Source organism: Scomber scombrus, chromosome 17, assembly GCF_963691925.1.
Source record: "Scomber scombrus chromosome 17, fScoSco1.1, whole genome shotgun sequence".
In the NCBI taxonomy this organism is placed as follows: Eukaryota; Metazoa; Chordata; class Actinopteri; order Scombriformes; family Scombridae; genus Scomber; species Scomber scombrus.
The window spans coordinates 4,080,559-4,105,529 of record NC_084986.1 but is presented as its reverse complement, the minus strand read 5'-3'; the positions used below and the strand labels follow the sequence as shown (position 1 = coordinate 4,105,529).

The 24,971-nt window shown below is 38.3% G+C and overlaps 1 protein-coding gene across 2 annotated transcripts in view; it reads left to right on the top strand.

The window, feature by feature from the left end:
- cnksr3 (cnksr family member 3) overlaps positions 1–24,971 on the top strand; it is a 53,253-nt gene that overhangs the window by 8,393 nt on the left and 19,889 nt on the right. For both annotated transcript variants that reach the window (XM_062436885.1, XM_062436884.1), the window contains exons 2-3: positions 13,846–14,009; positions 24,269–24,471. In XM_062436885.1, coding sequence (XP_062292869.1) covers positions 13,846–14,009; positions 24,269–24,471 — 367 coding nt within the window. The remainder of the gene's footprint in view (positions 1–13,845; positions 14,010–24,268; positions 24,472–24,971) is intronic.

Below are 24,971 nucleotides of genomic sequence, written 5' to 3'. Positions count from 1 at the left end.
TAATGGTAAAGTGACAGTAGATGGGTTATTATTATACAGTCTGTGACTTATTTTACGGTCATTTCGATGAAAACAATGCAGTGGAAGTGGGGGTTTTTCTCTTTCAGTTCTTTGCAGTTTCTCACCCACCTGACATTTTATCTATTCAGTGAAACTTGATGTCATTGGTTTAGCGTGAGTGTGGTGAATCAGAGGAAACGGCCACATTATCTCCACTGAGCTGCGTTTCCTGCTTCTCTTAAAATCTGTGAGATGACGTTTATGACTCAGAGTGTCGTCTATAGTTTTGTCTATAAAAAGTCCTAATGCCAGACACAAAAATCTGGATCCTAAATGGCTGTTTTTGGATTTGAAAACAGTAAAAAAAAAAAAAAAGTATTGAATTTCACTGCAACTGGAGTGCTGATTAGTCAAATGACAAGTTTAAACAGCAGCAACTATTTGAATTATCAGATTTAATTATATTTAAAGATGAAAAAAGACAAATATTTACTGGTTTCAGCTTCTCAAATGTAAGAGTTTGAACCTTTCTGTGTCATAAATGATTGATGACCAAGAGCTCAAAGAAATTACGAACATTTCTTTACTATTTTTTGACATTTTAAAGACAAAACAAGTAATCGATTTAACAAGAAAATACATAATTTGTTAATGTTGTTTGTTTCAGTGATTTTAAAACTGACTGAAAAGCATGAATAAAGTCCTCACACTGCAGCTCCCAATGCAGGTAGAAACATCACTAGTGGGTATTCTATTAAAACCCACCTGCATTGGGAGTGTGAGCTGTTATTAGTCTGTGTTAATTATGTAATTCATGTAATACGTCTTATTAAAGCGAGATTGTGAGATTTGTTCAACCTGCGTCAGAACTGAAAGCTGAGTCTCATTTCAGCTCAACACACTCATATGATAATGTTCAGGGGGGCGTCGGTGTTACCCTGCTGCTACTCAGAAATTTAGGGGAAATTTAAGAGGAAGTTGCTACATGAGGCGACAATGACTGCTGCTGCTGGTTAAAGTGGGCTGGTGTGTTTCTGCACACACACTAACAGACATACATACACACACACAGACATACACAGACATACATACACACACAGTCACACACACTGACACACATACATACAGACATACATACACACACTAACAGACACCCATACATACTGAACATACTGACACGTACACAGACACACACACACACAGACATACAAACACACACACACACAGACACACACACGCACACACACACACACACAGACATACTGAACACAGACTCACACAGACACTGAACACACATACAGACACACACACACAGACATACACACACACACACACACTGAAAACACTGACACACATACAGACACCCATACACACCGAACATACTGACACGTACACAGACACACACAAACAGACATACGAACACACACACACACACACACACACACTGAAAACACTGACACACATACAGACACCCATACACACACAGACATACACACACACTGAACACATTGACACACATACAGACACACACACACAGACATACACACACACACACACACACACACACACACACACACACACACACACACACACTGAAAACACTGACACACATACAGACACCCATACACAAACAGACATACACACACTGAACACACTGACACACACACAGACATACTGAACACAGACTCTCACACACACACTGAACACAGACAAACTGAACGCACACACACTGAACACACTTAGATACACACACACACACACACACACTGAACTATGCCCGTTGTTTGTTTTGACGAAGACAGCCGAGCAGAAATCAGCTTCAACGCTCAAGGAAATCCTTTTTCCTCTTTCAATGGTATTTGTTCAACAGAGACTCTGCACACACACACACACACACACACACACCCCTCCCTCTGCCTTGTACTGGTGAGAGTGTATATGTGTGTGTGTGTGTGTGTGTGTGTTACAGTGTTAGGTTTGACAGCAGCTCAGTTGAAGCTGTGAATAGCCTCACCAGCTCTTACTGCCACTCTTCCTCTTTCTGCTCTCCACCCTTGTCCTGTTGTGTGATGGAGGCGGGGTAAATAAATATTCCTTTTGTGTTACCCCCCCTCCCTACTTACCCCCTCCCCGCCCTCAACCGGGTCCAAACTCCATTTTCGTGCTTCAACAACACAAAAACGTGCTTTTTTTTTTCTCTCTTCCTTTTTTGTCGTATAATGAGCGCGGCGGGGCGATGTCGAGTTCAGCCGGGTCACTTCCACAATGCAGAGAAAAATGTTATCGAGCAGTTTCATCTTGTCTGGAGTCTTTATTCTTTAAAGTAAACAGGAAAAAAACATGATGTGATGTTTTTTCACTGCAGATAAACGAGTTTCCTCATATTGAGTTGAAAGATTTGAAGCAGCTGCAGGAAATCTTTTGCTTTTTTTTTTTTTTTGGCGTAAAACTTTTTTAGCATTAAACCGTTTTTGCAATTAAAAAAGGCTAAATATAATTAAATTAAAAAAGATATTGTCAAACTAAAGTTACTTACTAGACAAACATATAAAAACATTGCATATATAAAATAGGTGTAAAACTATTATATCACACAATTATTTTGTCATTTATTTTCCACACTTTTGCATTAATTATTATATACGTATATTGTCCAACTAACCAAGTAACTAACTAGACAAACCTATAAAACCATTTCATATATAAAATAAGCGTAAAACTATTACATCACTCCATTACAATGGTTCCCACTTGTCCTGGAAAAACATGGAAAATGATTTACAAATTTTCATGTCATGGAAAACACAAGAAAATGAGACAAAAAGTTAAATGTCCTGGAAAATAATTTCTCCTCTCTCTGCTTCTCTCTGCCTTGTGAGTGAACGTAAACGTTTGAGAAGGTTTGTGCATGTAGTCTGTTCTCACGCTTTCTTCAATGGGCAACATTGAGGCACAGCGCTTCTCTGCTTCTAGGTGAGGCAGCGGCCCCCATGACGCTCTACATGCTTAGAAATTTGTCATAATTTCTAAGCATGTAAAAGATTATTTCATAGATAAGTTATAGCCATAGACTGCACATCTTTTAAATCAGACTTCTTTGGTCAGGAGAGGAACAAACATAGAAGCAATCTGGGTAAATGTACAAAATGCAAGGTACAACTGTAGAAAATTATAACTTGTCTGTCATACTGTAGCAGCTGAAAATGTCCTGTAAAATGATTTAAGGAAAAGAGTGGGAACCCTGCATTATATGGTCATTTTTGCATTAATTTTGCAAAATATATATTGTCCAACTAAACAAGTAAACACATTGCATAGATAACAAACTATTATTATTGTATATAGTCATTTATTTCCCACATTATTACATTAATATTTAATAGGTAATTGATTATAAAGTGACTTTCTAGATAAGTGTATATTCATAGGTGGGATTCCTGCTCTCTGTAACGTGGCTTAAACGTCTTTATTTGTTTTTATCCTTTTTTTCTATGACAAATGATTAACTGGACTGTTTATGACCAGCTGGAGTTTCACCTGCAGCTCTTTTTTTACCGACTTCCTCACGTGTTTAGAGGAGGAGGAGTAGGAGGAGGAGATGGGTGGAGTTAACCCACTTTATCATCAGCGACTGTAAATACTTCAGAGCCTTCGAGTTACTGTCAGGAATTCAGGAGACTGTAATCATGTCAACAAACTCTGAGACACTGAGAGAGTAAGTTTAGTTTTAGTGGTGCTTGAGTAAATAAGACTTTAAACTGGTAGTGAGGTTTTAAATAAAGTCTGAACAGAGTTTTACATGCATTCATTTATAAGTGGTGGTGGTCCGCCCCGATAAAACTGTCCTAACAAAAATTGAATTTCTATTTCTGGAGCTGATTTACTCCCAAACAGAGGCAGAGCTTTTACCCCACAGTCACGTCACGCCATTGTGAAAAGCGCAGTCACGATATCTCCACTTTAAAAAAAACGTAAATGCATTCAGGTGCATTCAGGCACACCTCGTAAATAGTCCTGTCACGATAACTACTTTTATTGGACGATATATTGTCTCAGAAATAATAATTGATTGATATATTGTCTTAAAAATAACCGCAATAAACTATATTATTGTCACTTAAAGATAATTTTATACCACTGATATAATACATAGATAGATAGATAGGTAGTCACTTTATTGATCCCAATGGGAAATTCAGGTTCTCAGCAGCTCAATAAAAGCAATAAAGCAACGAAAAACCAACAGACAATAAAAAGAGAGAGTGGGAAGTGTCCACATCCGGTGATGAGAAATAAAAAGTACACTGCACCTGCACTAGAGAAGCAGGGAGAGTAAAAGTGAAAAAAGAAGAAGTGGAAAAGTAGGAGCGGCCGGAAAGGCTGCAATCATGTAAAAAACATCTGGCATTTCACATTAAAAAAAAAAAACAACTTAAAACTGAAAATTACGTGTCTGACAATGAGCTAATCAATTAAATAACTAATTGTTTCAGCACTTCTTAACGCTGTCTCTAATCAGAACAAACCAGACAACAATGGAGGAACACATCACTGCTGTTTGTCACATTTTATATTTATTAAAAGAATCGGCCTGTCACGATAACTACTTCTGTTGGACGATATATTGTCTCAGAAATAATCGCGATAAACGATATACAAAAGGGTTGTTTTAAATTGAGGAAGATCTATTTATTTTCTTTTACGAAAGCATTTTTTTAATAATGAGATGCTAAAATCCTAACAATACTTCTACATATAATCTGATTCTGTGGGAAGATTAACAAATTATATTAAAAATATAAACTCTGATGTCTAAACCTGGTAAAGTAATAATTGGCCTATAACTAGTTTTTGTAAATTACATTTAGACTTTTTAACTTTTGTGGTTGATAAAGTGTTTTAGAGTAAAATTTTAGAATGATAGTTTGGACGTCATAGGTTTAAAAACAACCGTTGTGGTCTCGTCAAGCAGTGACAGTTTGATGGGTTTGAGGTGAGCTGGTGGTTTTGTCGCTGCAGTGTAAAAACGTTCCCATCCTGAGAGTTTCCCAGCAGCATCCTAACCCTAACCCTTGGACAAAGAAATGAAGTTTGGAGTGGAAACCTAGGCCTCCTCCGTCTCTACGGCTTCATTTCTAGTCTAGTATCGCTAAAAACAGACATTTACACATATTTCTTATTATCTAAATCATCTAATGAGCTGTGATCTGCTTTATCTGAAGATAGGATCAATTTTTTAGAGAAAAAATTTTCTTTTTTTTGAACCCTTACAGGAAGTCAGTGTCGAGAGCGTCCGTGCACTTTGATCAGTCTCCAGTGAGCTTTTTCATGTCGGGTCAGATTTATTCTGTCAACAAACATGCCGGTTTCAAAGTGCCTCACAGAGCAAAGAGTCCAGATCCAGATTAAAACGAGAGCGGCCGCGTGTTTTTCTCTCATGCGGACCGAACTGTGACCTCAGAGCTGATTAGATTAAGATTTGTGGGAAATCACAAAAGGCTCTGCTGCTGAATATGAGACTAATGCTGCTTCTCAAATACTTCTCTACTTACACTTAATACTTTTTAATGCCTTCACACTGAGAAGTATGGAGAAGTGCAGTGCACTGAGTGTCCATAGTTGAGTGTGTAACTATGGACACTTCTCGCCCTCAATGGTCGCCATCTTGGCTCTGTAGCAGAAGCGGAGGGGCAACTTTTCAAACAGGAAATTGCTGAGAACGTTCTAACTACAGTGAACATCGCTTTTTTTTACGCTAAGCACCACTATACTGTTGTCACATATAAGCCACCAGTAGGAGGTTTATTGGGTTAATTTAACAGTCTATCGTTCACGGCTCCAAATCAAATAGATATAAAGTTAATTAGGGCAATAAATCGACATTATAATGATATTGTGATATGAGACCAGGTATCGTCTTAGATGTTGGATGTCGTGATACGTGTTGTCTTTTCCTGGTTTTGAAAGCTGCATTATAGTAAAGAGATGTCATCAAAATTCTCATTGTGTAAATATTTTGTGAAAGCAACAAAAATCTTTCCTACGATATTATTGGAATATGGATATCGAGGTATTTGGTCAAACGTATCGTGATATCTGGTTTTGTCCATGTCGCCCAGCCCTAATCTAGTCAGTTCCAGTAAGTGCGCAACGGCCGTGTATAAATCTGATTTATCACTTTGTCAGGTACTTAATCTGAGCCTCTTTTACTGATAAAAGACGTTTAAGTGAACCAAAACTGTGAAGTTGTGGGCTGTAAAGCCAAAACAATGAGTTACAAGATGCTAAAAAAGCTAATTTGAGGGGAACTTGGAGTGACCCCGTCATGTGATCAGAGGTTATTATGAAAAGCAGCTGATCTGCTGCCAACATCAGCATCAGGATCTCTGCTCAGCTTCGTCTCACCTGTATGGAAACTAAAAATCTAGCATGAAGCAGCTGAATCATCAGTCTGAATCTGTCTCAACCTGATTTAAATCAATACACACTGTAAAAAATGTCCATTCAGTCTTTAGAATAATAAATCTAACAGTTATTGGAAAATTGTGTTGGTTTACAGGGAAGATCAGCTTGTTTGAATCCACCACTGACTCAAGAACTTATTTATAATATTTAAATCCACATTCAGGAAGATGTGAAGATCATAAGTTTAAAGTTAGTTAGTTTACACTTTAAAAAAACATGATTCAAACGTTAAAACTACATGTTAAAACATGGTAAAAGAACAGAAAAAACAGCACATTAGAGTCATCTTGCTCTCTGCTCTCTCTGCTATCTCTCTCGCTCTCTCTCTCCTCTCTCTCTGCTATCTCTCTCTGCTCTCTCTCTCTGCTTTCTCTCTCTGCTATCTCTCTCTGCTCCCTCTGCTCCCTCTCTGCTCTCTCTCTGCGCTCTCTCTCTGCTCTCTCTCTCTCTCTCTCTCTCTCTGCTCTCTCTCTCTCTGCTCCCTCTCTATCTCTGCTCTCTGCTCTCTCTCTCTCTCTCTCTCTGCTCTCTCCCTCTGCTCTCTGCTCTCTCTCTGCTCCCTCTCTGCTCTCTCTCTGCTCTCTCTCTCTCTGCTCCCTTTCTCTGCTATCTCTCTCTGCTCTCTCTCTGCTCCCTCTCTCTGCTCTCTCTCTGCTCTCTCTCTGCTCTCTCTCTCTCTGCTCCCTCTCTCTGCTCTCTCTCTGCTCTCTCTCTCTCTGCTCCCTCTCTGCTCTCTCTCTGCTCTCTCTCTCTCTGCTCCCTCTCTTTGCTCTCTCTCTCTCTTTCTCTCTGCTCTCTCTCCGCTGCTCCCTATCTGCCAGCCCGTTTGAAGCCGCTTTCCAACAGTGCCGGGGCAGAGTGCCAAACCCTGTTCGACCCAAAGCAAACGTATGTCGAGCTTAACGCTAAATCTGACTGCGACCATCAAATCAGATCTCAACTGTCACTTAAATTAACGACATTTGACTTAAATAAATCCTTTAAACTCAGATCCACATTTTAAACCAATCTACCACAGGACAATGTGCTGTCATTTGTTTTGTGCCTTTATTTATTTATTTATTTATTATTCCACTCCTTCTATTTATTGAGTTTTTAGTATAATTTGCCTTCTGCACTTGTACAGTACCTTTTTTTGTGCCTTTTATAGCGAGTGACCTGAAACTATCGATCATCCCTGCTTACTTGGATATTTCTTGTATTTTAAAGAGAATAAAATCAGACGTAGAGGCTCAACAGAAGCTCAGATTTGTCCATTAAGGTATCTCTACTCCCTGCAGTGAGGCTTGGCCCTGGTCCTGCTTTCATTAGCAGGTGATTTGGCTGCCGTGTGACATTTAGCCGACCCGGCTGTGCTACTAAGAGATTATCGGCCTCCTCGGGTGTCGGTAATGTGATCCAGGCTGTCACCAAAGCATTCCTGTCAACCACAAACACTCACCGAGCTCCGACGGACTCTGACAAACAACAGAGAGAGGAGTTATGTTTAAAATATGTCGGTCACTTTAACATCAAACCTTCTATGGTGGAGATTCAAGGGTGTGTGTTGGAGGCCAGGGGAGAGGCAGGGAGTGTGAATGTGTGAATATATCTTCAGGGATGTTGGGGAATACCGTGGAAGTCTGTTTCCTGGGCGTTCATCCAGGATCAGACAGGAGCGGAGTGTGTTTTCTGGCTTTTATCACAAGTTTCAGCAGCTCAAATACAGTAAAAGCTACAAACTAGTGAAGAGGAAGGTCTTTAGTTTAGAGTCAGAGCTGCACATATTAAAATAATCACTTTATTGTCTGAAATTTGCTGGCTCCTTTTCGTCTTTAGTGACAGTAAGCTAAACGTCAGTCAGTTAATTGATTAGTTTTTAACTATTAACTTAATTTTTTAACTATTATGATAATCAATGATTTGATCACAGCTTCTCAAATATGAATATTTTACATTTTTCACCATCTTCTTACAATTTATCAAGAAAACAAATTGATTAATCGTGAAAATAAGCAACAGATGAATCCATAATTCCACAAAATGATCTTGAATTGCAGCCCAAAAGTTAAATATCTGTAGTTTTTGGACTGTGTGTCGGCTTATTGCTTCACCACTAAAAGCTGATACACTACAAATGTTTTACTTATGGCCTAAAATCATCGAATTCAAACGTTCTTCTTCGTTAATTGGTTACTTTTCAGACTATTTAATTTGAGCGTTGAAACACAAAGAAAACAAACAAACAAACAGAGAAGCTCTTTGTGTGTTACTCTTAGTGCATCTCGGTGTCGGAGGTGTTACCCGGTGTAAACTCAGAGGTGTCACATCATCAGTTCGTGGAGGAATTTCTCCTCCCTGTCGACCATCTGTCGTCCAAACAGGAGTCGGCGCCTCCTCATGCTCTTTAATGACCACATGCAGGGGAAGCTGTTTTCTTCTCAGCCGTTCACGCCAGCTCAGGCATTCTGTCGGCTGGAGCTTCACAACATCAATACACACAACGTCACAACATCTGCCATTTGGTGGACGCTGCTGCCCAAAAGTAAACATGTCTTTAGTCTGAGATCAGCTTTTTAGCTTTTAGTGCTGATCGTTACTGAATCACCATCTGATGATTCACTGCATGTGTTTGTAGATGAAGTGAAAGTAATCTGCACCATGATTTAACCTTTTATCAACTTTAAGCTTAAGACTCAGCTATAGTTTCGACTAATGATTCTTTTCACTACTTTATTATCAATCAATCCTCCAATTCATGTCTTGATTAATTGTACGGTTGTTAATCGATTAGTCAATCAACAGAAAATTAACAAGCAGTTAATTTTTTTAGTCAAATAATTGTTTCTTCTGCTTTTCAGGCCAAGTTTTGCTTAAAAATGGTTGATTGAGTAGTCGACTTATAGCTGTAGATTCAACATATAGGTGTTTTTTCTAATATTCGTGGCGTTTAAAGGTGATGAACAGAAGATAGAAACTTTCCATTTCTCTGTTGTATTATAACGATCAGAAACTTTATCGGTTTAGTCTGCTAACCCTAACCCTAACCCTCAAACTGGATGAAATATAGATGAAAAATAGTTCTTAGCGTTAGTGTTCAGGTAGCAGCAAGATTTCCTTTTAGTCATGATAGTTTTAGTTTGGTAACCCTAATGGAGCTGCAACAATTAGTTTATTAAATGATAAGTCGGTTGACAGAAAACTAATCTGCAACTGTTTAGATTATCGAATGTTTAACTTTTCAAACAAAAAGAGATTCAGATAACTTTATTTATCCCAGAGGGCAATTCAGTTTACAATCTAGCCGAACCTAATACAGTCTGGTTTCAGTTCTTTTCTTTGTCATGATATGTGAAAGTAAAAGAAAAAAACCAGTAGGGCTACATATTATACTTTAATTAATCCGCCAATTATTGTCTCGATTCATCGACTAATCATATGATCTATAAATCATCAGATAATTATTAATTACACATCACAATATGTTGGATCTTAAGATGAGGTCATTAAAAGTCTCATTTTGTCCGATGCATGTCGCCGATCCTTATTGATCCAGCAGTGAGGACACTTTCATCTCGTCCCCCCCTGCTGCTGCTTCCTACAGAGGTCAGAGGTCAAAGTTCAGGGTCGGACACAGAGTGGCGCCGCTGGATGAGGCTGCTGTCTCACTCAAGCTCACCAGAGGTCACAAGACTTAAAACGACAAATTTACTATCAGAGAAAAATATCTGAACGTCAACACTTTAAATTTTGATTGATTAGATTCGGATCCACTGATGGTTTCAATCAGCACTGAAATCTTTGTTTCATGGTTGTTGTTTTTTTAGTTAGTTGAAACATGTTTTGATAATAAGTGGATTTTATTGAGGCTGAATAAATAGGAGCAGCAACACTCAGCCAACTAATTCATTGTTAGAAAAATAACATGCGGCTTCGATTTTAGTACATTTTCAAGTAAATTACAGAATATTCGCTGGTGTCATCTTCTCAGTGGTGATGATGTCACTGCTTATGTTTGTCATGTGTGAGAATAAAGTGAATACTTTTAGATTTTGGACTGATGAATAAAACACAAATGACATGTTGTTAACTTAATAATCAGCTAATCAAAGAAATAATTGGCAGATCAGTCAACCATAAAACATTTGTTTTATTTTAGGGCTCCAACTAATTAATCGATTAGTAATTTGGTCTTTAAAATCTCAAAAAGTGGTGAAAAATGTTTCCAAAAGTCCAAGAAGCAACTTCAAATGTCGAATTTAAGAGAATCATAGAAGATTAAAGAATCCAGAAAAACATTGACTTTCTTTCTTCAAAAATGACTCAAAATGATTATTATCAAAATAGTTCATGATTAATTTAAATATAGTAGTTAGTAGTAGTAGTATAGTCGGCACCTATTAAATTACTGAACTAATCGTTGTAGCTCTAGAATAAATATTAAATGTTTCCATCTAAAAATGGGCATTTTTAAACTTGAATTCAAGATATTTTAATACCAGTTTTTGACCCTTTAACAAGATCTCATGAAGACAAGACAATTAAAATGTTAAAAAGTTGTAATTTTGCTGTAATATTGACCTGAAGCTAGATGTTTGTGGACGTAGCTCAGCTGATACAGATGAATGTTTGAGATTAGAGATCAAACATGGGACCTTTTGTATGTGCTGGACAGTAGGACGGCGTGTTGGCTGAGCTGAGCTGAGGTGTGGTTGTGTGTTTGTGTAGTTGTGTGCTTGTGTGGTTGTGTGTTTGTGTTGTTGTGTGTGCAGAGCTGCTGGCGATCACAGTGATGGATCAGCAGGAAGAGTCAATAAGTCCGTGTTGACTCAGCAGCCGTCTGTTTGCTGTCAGACTTGAATGGATCATAATAATAATAGAGTTGACTTTCACTGAAACTCCCACGCTGAGGAAAACTCTCTGTGTGGTGTACTTTCTCTCTCATCTCCTTCTCTTATCTACTGCTCTACTAATAATTCTGATAAGATAAAATAAAATGATCCTTTTATTATTCCCACGATCGGGAGGAATGCATAAATAAATAATTATAAAAGTGCTGCTCTAATGGTGCCAATTCAAACATTGGAAACACAGAACAGTGAATAAGAACAATAATAAGTATATATACATACAGTACTGTACAGAAGTCTTAGGCCACCATTATATCTGTTGTTTAAGCAATGCTATAATGACCATATATCATTATTTCTCTTTATTAGAATACAACCAGAAAATACAGGAAATGTGTACGCTCCATTAAAAAACAGAAGAAAAGAAAAATATAAAGTATTTAGTGTGATCTTCCCTTACACTTGTACTCTGTGTACATATTTTCTGTATTTACTGTTTGTATCATGGTGGTGGCCTAAGACTTTGCAAAGCACTGTATACGCATAGACACATATAGAGTAACATTAAAGTCTGTGTAAAGTAAGGATAAATATGTGTTCTGAGTTTGACATACCACAGAAAAGTTTGTTGTTAACCACCCTGCCAATTTTGAATGATTAAAATATATGAAATTAGGCCTCAAAGTTGTGTAAAAGTCTGCCTATTTCTCTTCTCACAAACGCTGTGGGAGTGGCCGACAAGTCCGCTGAAACCCCGCCCCCTGCCAAGTGTCACCTGTCAATCAATGTCACCACCTCTATCAGAAACATGGATGCTAGGTCTGCGGCTAGCTCAGCTAACTGGCCAACTGTAGACTGTAGTAGTAGTAGTGTGTGCTGAATGTATTTATACCTCTACGGCAGTGATTTTCAGACCCGCCCATTAAATCCAGACACAGAAATGTTGAAACACAGTTTGTGAAGCCTAGCTCCACAATTCAAATATAAATGGTTGAAATGCTTTTTACACCTTTTTTAGAAATACATTTATGACCTATTTAATGTGTTTAGAAGAAAATGTCTGAATTCACTTTACACAGTCTTTAAATAGTCTATATTCAACGTGATGGTGGTAAAGTGTGTAGTGAATCAGTCAATAGCAGCATCTCTTTGTGGGTTTTTGTGTTTAGTGTTGCTTATGACCTCGGGGGAAGAAGCTGTCTCTGAGTCTAGACCTGTGTGGAGTCCTTGATGATGATGATGATGATGATATTTGTGGCTCTGCTGAGGTAGCATGAGGTGGCAGTGTCCTCCAGGGAGGGCAGCGGCCAGCCGGTGGCTCTTTCTGCAGATCTAATCAGTCTTTGTGGTGCCTTTTGTCTGCAGTACAGCATCCTGCATACCACACTGTACTGCAGTGTGTCAGTAGACTCTCTATGGTCGCCAGTATTTTCCTCTCTGTGTTGTTGATAATAATAAATATGCAATAAGCGAATATCAACAAACATGTCAAGTACAACTAAGTGGTAAAAGGCTTTTTTTTTAACAGATGTAATCACACAGAAACATGTTTCACAGAGCTTGTTTCTCTTAGTGTTTGACAATACTGAACATATTTTACAGCTGTTGACTCCTCTCCCCACATAGATATATTTAGAGCAGTTTCTGAACGTCAGACAGATGGATAAACTCAATATAAATTATTTATTTAGTCAATACCTCTCTTTAATGACCTCTCTAGGTCGTCTGTTCTGCCTGTGACGGCCTGTTTCTGTGTCCAGGCTGTGACACCTCAGTCTGTGTCACCATATGCTGCACTGTACTATACTATACCAAATTGTACTGTACTGTACTATACTGTACTGTACTTTACAATACTATACTATACTATACTATACTGTACTTTGCAATACTATACTGTACTTTACTATACTATACTGTACTATACTATACTATACTGTACTGTACTATACTATACTATACTATACTATACTGTACTGTACTATACTATACTATACTATACTGTACTGTACTATACTATACTGTACTTTGCAATACTATACTGTACTGTACTATACTGTACTGTATTGTACCATACTATACTGTACTGTACTATACTATACTGTACTGTACTAGACTATACTATATCAAACTATACTATAGTCTACTGTACTGTACTGTACCAAACTATACTATACTCTACTGTTCTGTATTGTACTGTACTATACTATACTATACTGTACTATACAATACTGTACTGTACTATACAATACTGTACTGTACCATACCAAACTATACTGTACTATACTATACTGTACTGTACTGTACTATACAATACTGTACTGTACTGTACTATACAATACTGTACTGTACTGTACTATACAATACTGTACTGTACTGTACTATACAATACTGTACTGTACTGTACTATACTATACAATACTGTACTGTACTATACAATACTGTACTGTACTATACAATACTGTACCATACCAAACTATACTGTACTATACTGTACTATACTATACTATACTATACTCAATGTGTCGTCTCTGCCTCTGTCCCCCGTCAGGTCTGGACGACAGCGTGCAGCAGTACATCCTGTCCTTCCAGCAGCAGCAGGTGGACGGAGAGAAGCTGCTCAGGATGTCCCACCAGGACCTGCTGTCTCTGGGCGTGTCGAGGGTCGGACACCAGGAGCTGGTGCTGGAGGCCGTGGATCTGCTGTGTGCTCTGGTCAGTAAAAAAAACAAAACACTCTCACATCTACATCACACATTGCACTTCAGTGTTTGAGTTAATGTGTCAACAGTTTCTCGCAGTGTTGGAGTTAATAATCAGTATTCAATGCATGCATACCTCAGATTTGTGGTTACAGAGTGGTATGTTTCTGTGGAAATGGAGACGATTAACATTCCTCTATGTAATTTGACAGATGAACTATAAACAGTAGCTCATGACTCATAACTCCTGCTGTAAAAAATGAAGCACAGAAGAACTTTAAAACATTAAAAGGTGCTGTATCATTGCTTTATCTAAACCGATTGACTCTTTAAAGCTGCTATAATCAATGTTTTTATATTAATGTAATGTGAAAGGCGTCGCTTGAAGTGACTCTGCAGCTCTGTTCAACCCTTTAGTGTCTTTCAGCTCTTTTTTTTTTTTTTGGTTTTATGGAGCACAACTTCACTGTTTAGGTTTGATCTCACTGCTCTCATCAATCCTGTTTTCAGCAGAGGCAGGAAACTGTTTACAGTAGAGCAGCAGTGATTAGTCACTTTGTTAATCGACAGAAAATTAATCAGCAATAGTATTTATGCAAAAATGGCAAATATCTTCCAGTTCCAGCTTCTCAAATGTGAGAATTTTATGGTTTTCTTCTTTTTTTTGCGCTGAAAGGTTAATATATTAACCTTCCTTCCTGAAGGAAAGGAGGGAGGAAGGAAGGAAGGGAGGGAGGAAGAAGGAAGGAAAGTAGAGAGGAAGGAAGGAAGGAAAGAAGGGAGGAAGAAGGAAGGAAAGGAGGGAGGAAGGAAGGAAGGACGGAGGAAAGAAGGAAGGAAGGAAGGTAGGAGGGAGGGAGGAAAGAAGGAAGGAGGGAGGGAGAAAGGAAAAGAGGAAGGAGGAAAGAAGGAAAGTTGGAAGGAGGGAGGGAGAAAGGAAAAGAGGAAGGGAGGAAGGTAGGGGGGAGGAAAGAAAGAGAGAAGGAGGGAGGGAGGAAAGAAGGAAGGAAGGAAGGAAGGAAGGAAGGAGGGAAGGAAAGAAGGAAGGAATAAAGGGGGAGGAAGGAGGGAAGTAAAGAAGGAAGGAGGGAAGGAAAGAAGGAAGGATGGAAGGAAGGGAGGAAAGAAGGAACAGTCAAAACAGACGGGGTCAATTTGACCCGGGAGGACGACACAAAGGTTAAAACTAAACAAAACAAAAATCTACCCAACACTAAGCAGAAGATTTAGCAACAAGCTGGTGAAGAAAGATATTTTCCTCAGGAATTGGTGGTGACCAAATTAGAGCTAAAAGAGAGTAAATATTAGACTTGTATTCACCAGTTGGACACAAACACGACTCTGAATCTATGCAAATTCTTTGAAATATGTCAATGTGGGTCAAATATGGGTTCAAGCATGTTTAAGCATATTATCCTAATCCTGTGTTTTCCACTTCAATGGTCACAGACTTATTGATCATGTAACTGATGAGATAGAAATGTCCTAATTAATAGAAGCACAGCGTATACCTGCAATGTTCCTGGTCTGATTATGATCAGGAGCCTTTGTACACTGTCACTGTTTATAAGAAATGCAAAGCAGAAAAAAGAAAAACTTGTTTATTGAAGCTGTTTCCAGAGAAATAACCTGACATCACTCTGGTTAAACGGTGTCTCCGTTCTTATAATTAATTGTCTTTTCATTGGCTGATGATGCTCTCTGATGTGGGTGTAGTTAAAGAGTCAACAAACACCACTACACCCCAAAAATACCAAAGTTTTCTGGCTTCAACTCACAGGTCTCTTCACCAAAGTGATGAGACCCAGGCAGAAGTTATTTGGTCTCTCTCTTTCGTATCAAGTCCTGAAACAAACACTCTCGTCTTTGTTCTGTTTCACAACAAATGAATATTTAAAGCTGAGCCAGGCGGCTCCACACACCGCTGACCTCAGATTACAGCCAGAGTTAACATAAGAAACCTGCAGTCAGCATGCTGGGAAATAGAAGAATTAGTCAAAGCTGGCATAGCTGAAAATACCTGATGTATAAAATATTAAATACCAGCTTTATTAAAATAAGCAACAACTTGTCTGTTCATGTGTATTAAAACCTTCCTGCAGCTTCTTTTTTTTTTTTTTTTTTTTAATGTGTTAACTACTTGAATTCGAGCATCCGGACGGCTCTGTTGAGTTCCTTCATTTCCATCACGTGACCTGGCAGCGCTGGGTTATACTGGGCCCCGGCTTCACGCCAGAGAATGTGCTGATGTAAATATAATGCACTCTGTTAAAGCTTTATCAGATCTGGCTAAAGGCCCAAACATGCTGCTTTTAATCCTTCTACACTGTAAAAAACAAAAACAAAAAACTACAGCACCACTTAAAGTAGATATAAACACACAAGCATGAGAAAAACTGAAGCTAAATTATCTTGAAAATGAAAACCTAACAAACCATTTTGACATTTGACAGCTGTTAAAAAAACACAAATGACTTTTCTTGAAGTGGCCCAAAATACACAAAAATGAAACTATTTTAAAATGTTATTATTATTATTATTATTGACATGGCTTTTTGTTATATTAGTAGTTAATCGTCTTAATAAAATAGTAGTTATGAGGATTTCTTTTTATAATTGGTTATACAATAAAGTTCTTGTAAATTTCAGTTTCAATAAAATAACATTTAAATCATTATTGCTATGTTATATTTTCATGTCTTAGGTAAAATAGGACATGATATTGTGTGATTAGTAGATGTTTACTGTTGTAAAACCTAAAAAATACACTCTCTCTGCTCTCTGAAACATTAATCAATGTTTAATCACATTTATTGATCAGTCAGATCAACTATTGATGCTTTCTAAACAGATCTATGGTTTAAAATCTGATGTAGATGCTTTTTAAGAGGAGATTCGTAGACATACTGCGATGGTGTAGAATATGAACAGTATATAAGGGTTAAGAATTAAACCAAAAAGTCCTTAAAACAAACTAAACTATGTGGAAAAAGTCTTTTTAAATGATAGAAATGTGTTCAGTTTTGAGTTTTAGCCTCTGAAACATGATTAACACACCTGAGAGTGACACAGGTAGAATCTGACTATAGTGAAACCACCATATTAAAGAGCAATAAAAATACCTCCAGGTTAATAGGTGTTTATTTTATGATACCGTATTATCTTGGAGTGACATATGTAGCATTCAGCTCTAGTGAAATCATATTAAAGGGCAATAAAAATACCTTCAGGGTTTATAAGTGTTTATTCAACGATACCGTATTTGACCTCCGACCCCCTCGGCTGAAGCCAAACCCACCGTGACATGAGCAAAAAACATTTCTCTCTTTTCCAGCCATCAACAACGCTCAGTGTTTGACTCCAAACAGAGAGCGCCTCAGTCAGCTGTTTATGAGCTCTGACCGTCTTTTGTGTCGGTGAAAAGCCGGATTTACAGTCAGCGGCGAGGTTTTAATGGTGTAACTGGGCTGAATGGGATCCAGCAGCCTCTTTTTAATGGAGCCTGACACGCCGCTGTCACCACTGACAAATACAAGGGGGGCGGGGGGGGGATAAAAGGATGACTGAGCACAGCAATGAGACGGAAACTATACTATTGCTGTTTTTAAAGTTGAGTTATTGAAGATCGGCCCATCCTTTATTCTGTTATTTTCTATTAAAAATCCCCCTAAAATCAGCTGTATCTGTATCTTAAGGTAGTTTGTTAAAGTATCTGACAATACTGACACATTAGTTTGGTGATTTCACTCTAAATTAAAGTATTTCTTCCATTTTACTTGCAAAAAAACATCCTCCAGAGTAAAAAAAACCTAAAATAACTTGACTAATAAATCTTTAAAAAATGATAATGTTGGTGGTCACATATAACATATAACTATCATTATCTTTTCTGTCTTCTTAAGTGTCCCACCTGACTCCAAACCTTTTGTTTTTAGACTTTTTTCACAGCAGATTGTTCATAGTAGGTGTTGGCATGACAACAATAACATTAACAATGGCTCAGATTGGCAGACGGTGACGGGACTGAAACTGAAACCAGACAGGTGGAATTTAACCAAATTTATTGTCTGCACTTTTGCTTTTGCTACTGTGTCAAAATGTTTCCCTGTGTGTGGGGGGAAAAAAGGACAATGACCCCACATGTGGACGTGTGGAAGGAGTTGAGTGGTTGAGCAGAGGAAAAGGTGAAGAGTCAGTCAGGCAGTAAATGTTCAGGACAGAATTACAGTACGTCTGGTAATAAAATCTGCAGCTTCTCAAGACAATAAAAAGTCTCTTCTGTTGTTTCCTAAACTGCTGGAAAAGTTAAAGGTGGTTAGCTCCAATGGTTTAGCCTAACTTGACCCCTAACCCCTGCAGGAGGCCGATGCCACAACCCCAAAGCTGTCAACCATCTTTGGGGAAACACAGAAACATTTTAACTGTTGGCTGAGGTGAAAAGTGTTGATGAATAGATGGAGGGAAAGTGAGATGCAGTGCAATAAATCATCATGTACACATGTGACTTAAAGGCTAAAATAGCTATAAAACATTTTAAAAACCCAAAAAGCTGCAAATAGAAATGTTTCCATCATGTTTTTAGTGAGATATCAGATGGAAACTCGGATTGAATAAAATGTTCTTTTGACAAACTTCTCAAAATTCTGTTAAAATGTGCACTAAATTTAGATGAAAACTAGTTAGTGATCTTTATTGTCAAGTAATTAAAACTCTCAACTGTTTATTTGTTTATTTAAAAGGATCCCCATTAGCTGACGCCAAGACGACAGCTAGTCTTCCTGGGGTCCAGACAATAATATTTAATAGAGCACAACATACATTACAATCTAAAGTGAATATAAAAATATATAAAAATGAAAGAAAAACATTATACAGTCATGTATCAACCCAACCACACTCAAATAAGATGATATAATTACATTACATTGATATCAAATATGTTCTTAATTTTCTTTTAAAACCAGCTTTTCCCTTAATGTCACGAGCCTCACCTGGAAGACTGTTCCAAAACGCAATTGACCTATAAAATACTGACAACCTCATAGAGTCGGACTTCGGTAATGATAGAGTAATCAGTCCACTATTCGCCCCTCGAGTGTTATAAGAATGAGTATTTGAGCAGTAAATTATATTATTTAAAAAAAGTGTAGGAGTATTAATTATTCTATGCAAGTATATTCATAAATTAGCAGATAGTCTGTCGTTGACTCTCAACCAGGTGAGACGTTCATGCATTTCTGCAACACTAGTTCTTGGAGAACAACCAAGAACTAGTCTTGCAGCTTTGTTTTGAGCCACTTTTGAGACTATTAGATGCAGCAGACCAACTGTGTGACTGTTTGAAGGACACATTTCCCCCATTTATACCTTTTATGTACTTTATATCTAACTACTTTTTTAAAATCAGTACATCATCTTCATCAGTAACATTGCTAACACACTGACCGTCTTTGTGTTTAGCTTTACATCCTGTTACAGCTTCATCACTATTTACTTCTTTAAATACAATTCAATGTCTTTATTGTCGTTGCACAGCAGTACAAAGAAAGTGTGTGTGTCCCCCTGTGGCTAACAGACAATGAGACATATAAAAAAACTCTCAAAAAAAAAAAATCAATCATTGTTTATATTTATTCTATTATTTAATAATGTTCTAATTTACCCATACTCACCATTCATTTCCTGCTTTTATGCTTTAGCTGAAGGGTCATGCATTATGTTGATTCATGTTTGTTGCATTGTTTTATAAATGTAATTATAGTTTTCTCTGCAACATGGTGATGAATATTTAGGTCTTAAGTAAGTTTGTACTGGTGATGTTTTACTGATACAATTTAACATTTGACATTTACCTGCTTTGTTGAAAGAGAGAGAAATATTGTTTTGCCTGAAGAGTTTATTTAAAGGATAATTAGTCGTGTGTGTGTGTGTGTGTGTGTGTGTGTGTGTGTGTGTGTGTGTGTGTGTGTGTGTGTGTGTGTGTGTGTGTGTGTGTGTGTGTGTGTGTGTGTGTGTGTGTGTGTGTGTGTGTGTGTGTGTGTGTGTGTGTGTGTGTGTGTGTGTGTGTGTGTGTGTGTGTGGTCAGGCTGAAGAACGAAGCTCAAACACACCTGAACAGAGCTGAGAGTAAAAGTCACAGGGAGAGTTTTTCCTGTAAGACTGAATAGAAGGTCAAGTGACGTGTGCTGCTGGATATTTTCTGCAGCACTGAACCGGAGTTTACTGCTCTCTGGTGTGGAGCAGGAAACAGATGTGACCCCTCCCACCTGTCAAAAGACCCTCCACACCCCCAAACACCACCACCCTTCCCCTGACACACACACACACACACACACACACACACACACACACACACACACACACACACACACACGTTTAAACACAGTGTACAGCATGTAAAGGAAGAGCTGTTTCACTTTTGTTCCAGCAGTGTTTCCGTCGGCTTGTCAGATGATCAGTTTTCCATCTGAGGCTCTTTCAGAAGAACAAGAGACGCTTCTTTCTTCTTTAAACTCTCCAGACACTACATGTTTATTAAGTCCACAGTCATGCTCTGTCAACTGTTGGGTGTTTTTTTTTTTAGAGCCCTGTGACTGAATTATCTTTAAAATCAGAAGCCTCCCAACTATGGTTCAGTGCTGTAGCTCTGGCAACAGTAAAATAGGACAAAAGAAACTGAAATCTGATGAATAATGATTGAAAACACTGATTATTAGTCGTGACTTCATGTTCCGGCAAAGCCTTCGTTCCAACAGCTTCTGTAACTCATTGCAGTCCGTCATTCAGAGTTTCTCTCCCTCCTTCTGAAAGAATGAAGCATGTTCTTAGAGTTTAGTTTACTGCTCTGCATCCACTACAGCTACTGGATGGGAATTGATAAGATGTTATTGATACCTATGCCATTAAACATTCTGCTTATCAAGTTTTTTGTGTGGATAAACTGTTGGCCTACAGAAGGGTTTCAGGCTTGTTGAGGTGTGACAGACAGAGGAGCTATATTTACTTCACCTCAGAGTTGGTTCGAGTTGTTTAATATTGCAGTGTTTGTCTCGTTTGTTACTGCTCGCTGCTAACATTAGTAAGCAGTATGCAGTAAACTTCACGTTCGTCTCACAAAGGTAATTATTTAAGATAAGAGATTAGATGAGATAAATACTTTATTGATCCAGAAGGAAATGAAGGCATCCAGTAGCCCATATAAGGTCTGATCATACAGTCAGTCCAAAAATAAGCAATAAAGAAAACATGTTTGCAACTGCTGCAGTTTTTGAAGATGAACTACAGGATAACTTAAGTCGTTATAGAGTTCCACCTGTTCTGTTCCTGGGCGTCGATAAGAGGAATCGATAAGCTCGGAGGCAAACGATCTGATAGATGAGAACATTTGGAGCCGGTTCTATACAGGAGCCGGTTTTTGATTCCCTTCCTTAACTACAGCAGCTGCTTTCAGAAGCTGAAACCTTTATACGATAAACAAATATATTAAATTATATATAATTATGTTGTTGTTATTATTAGATATAAAGCTACTACTCAAAAATAAGTTACTCTTCAATAGGCCTGTCACAATAATTATCGACTTATTGTACACGAACATCATCAGCATCATCATGTCTATATATGGACTAATCGTATACATCGATACATGGAGATGACCTTTGACCTCAGTATTGCCACACTTCACATTAGCAGCTAAGAGGCTATTCATGTCACATTGGCTAAGTGAGTAGTGTCCTCCATTCCTCACTGTGTTAGTTCCTCAGTGGAGAAGAAGAATTAAAGATAAATAACTCTGTCCCCAAACATAATGGCAGTCTGTGATTTTACAGAAGAGTAGCACCCATTCTACAATCCCACCTTACATTATTATACTATTATATTATCATTATATCAGTGGTATAAAATGATCGTCAAGTGACAATAATATCGTTTTTCAGGATTATTTCTGAGACAATATATCGTCCAGCAAAACTAGTTATCGTAACAGACCAACTCCAGTGATGTGTTCCTCCATGGTAGTCTGGTTTATTCTTGATTAGAGACAGGATTAGGAAGTGCTGAAACAATTAGTTAATTAATTGATTAGCTGATTGTCAGACAAGTAATTTCTAGTTCAAGTAATTTTATGACGTGAAATGCCACCTGTTCAGTTTCACAGATGTGGAAATGTGCAGCCATTTTTATATGATTGTAAATCGCATATCTTTGGATTTATGACTGTTAGTGGACATTTTATAGATTGAACAAATATTTGATTAATCAAGAAAGAATCGACCGCTACTGATCAATAATAATAATCAGCCGAAACATTGCGAGGTGCTTTTGTTAAAAGCGTTACGCCATTTATCAAGAAGTTGTATTATTTGTTTGAATATTTGTGAAATTCGTAGTGTGTTTATTCAGAAACTGAACAGCTCAAATCTCCAGAAACACTTCTAGTATATAGAAGACGTTTAAAGTGAGACGTTGTTCTTCAAGCTTTTAACAGACTTGTTTTTTCTTCTCTTTAAGCTGCTGAATTTGTGCCATAAATCACAGCTGAGTGTTTACACAGAGCGATTACGGCCTGTTTCACTCTAACAAAGGTTTCTAACTTCATGTAAAGCCTCTTTATGATTGACACGTCTGCTTCGTGTGTGGTGAGATCATTTTACTCCTAACATGATTTTAAAGTTCACCTGAAACATGTGAATTGTTGTCAGGTGTCGTGTTTCATTAAGGTCACTTTTTTTTTTTTTTTTTCTTAAATAGCGCGGTGAGTCGACAGGTGGAATGTCAGAAGTGTTTTTATTGGCTCTGAGCGTCAAACGCCTCAAACATCTGAACTGCCTGAGGCGAACCAGTTTCAGAGATGAGTGGAAAAATAAAGACATCACCTGCAGGTTATTGATGAGTTTGCAAAATTTGATCCAAAAATATGTCGTAAGATTAAATCTTAATTAAATGTTACTATATAAACAAACATTGTGTCATCTCTTCACTTATGACATTTATTTATTGATTGATTGATGTTGTAAATAAACAATAAACGAAGTGTAAGATGTCTAGACTTAACTCAACCTTTTGATGTTTTATATTTATTGCCACTTTGTTACCATGGCAACCAAACCGCCTACTTTACTCTACATTAATTCATCTTGATCTGGGATTGAGGTAAACTGTCACACAAGCTCAATTTGGGGATTATGTTTAATTTTAGTAAGGTGGGTTTTTTTTTAAAGTCAGATCATTACCATGGTGACTGGTTTTTAGGAATGTGTGTGTGTGTGTGTGTGTGTGTGTGTGTGTGTGTGTGTGTGTGTTTTGATTGGACAAGGTGGGTGTGTGTGCAGGGGGTTCGGGGTTGTTGGTCAGGGGTCATGAGAATCGGTCATTCCCATCATTCCTGTTCATGAGGTGATGATTGTGAACCTTTTTATTAGTTCTTTAAATCTAATGCAGAACTGTTTAATGAAAAATGTACCTGGAGGAGGTTCGTTAAAGTTTCTAATGTCAATAAATAAACATTTTAACACCGTTTTTTGGACCATAATTAAGCAGATTTGTAGCTTCTTCGAGTGTCCCATTGTTTGTGATTTACATGGTCATTCAATGATTAAATTCAGAGGTTAATCTACTGGATTACGGCACAGAGCAGGACGTTTTCGCAGTTTCTGGTGATGACAGTTTTTGAAAAGAGTGAAAAAAACAAGTTCATCCTGGTAAATATGTCGTTTAACAACAACACTGCAGCTTTAACATGTCAGGATTGCATTCATAACATCATGACGGTGTTTTTTAACCCTCCTCTTGTCCTCAGGTCAAGAAAGGACAGGAGGAAGGGAGGAAAGAAGGAAGGAAGGAAGAAAGGAAGGAAAGGAGTAAGGAGGGTTGGAGTAAAAGAGGAAGGGTGGAAGGAAGGAAGGAAGGAAAGGAGTAAGGAGGGAGGGAGGAAAAGAGGAAGGGAGGAAGGAGAGAAGGAAGGAAGGAAGGAAGGTAAGGAGGGATGAGGAAAAGAGGAAGGAAGGAAGGAAGGAAGAAAGGAAAAAAGTAAAGAGGGAGGGAGGAAAGGAGGAAGGAAGTAAGGAGATAAGGAAGGGTGGAAGGAAAGGAGGAAGGAAGGAAGGAAGGAGGAGGGAGCAAAAAAAGAGGGAAGGAGGGGGAGAACGAAGGAAAAATTAAAGAAAGAGGAAGGGAGGGAGGAAAGAAAGAACAGTCAAAAGAGATGGGGTCAATTTGACCCGTGAGGACAACAGGAGGGTTAAATGCTGTTTTATTTTACGCTTTGAACAGAACTCGGGCGTGGAGTCGGACAACCTGAAGACTCTGGTGGGGAAGATGAGAACGGCGCACCACAACCTGAGCAGCGCCGTGTCACAACGCAGGAAGAACCCCGCATACCACAACAAAAACTCCCATCAGCCCTCCAACGAGTTCCTGACCGCCGTGGTCGAGCTGATCGGAGCCGCCAAGAGTCTGCTGGCCTGGCTGGACAGGTAGACAGAAACACCATGCCATACTATAAAGCATCCATTAAGGGTCTTTTTTAATTGTCTGTCTCTTTGAAAAGATAATAACAGTTTTATTAAATGTGTCAATAATCAATCAGAGATACATAAGTGAGTACATGACTGCTCGTTTTCTAGTGATTAAAGATTAGACTGATAAGTTAACATTTTCTCTCTCTTTGCTTTAAAAAAAAAAGCTCAGTCATTTCTTTAACCCTCTTGTTGTCCTCGGGAGAAGGAAAGAAAGGAGGAAGGAAGGAAGGAAATGAGGGAGGAAGGAAAGGAGGGAGGAAGGGAGGAAGGCAAGGAGGGGGGAAGGAAGAAAGGAGGGAGGAAGGGAGGAAAGAAAAAAAGGAAGGAAGGTAGGAGGGAGGGAGGGAGAAAGGAAAAGAGGAAGGTAGGGGGAAGAAGGAAGGAAGGAGGTAGGGAGAAAGGAAAAGAGGAAGGTAGGGGGAAGAAGGAAGGGAGGAGGTAGGGAGAAAGGAAAA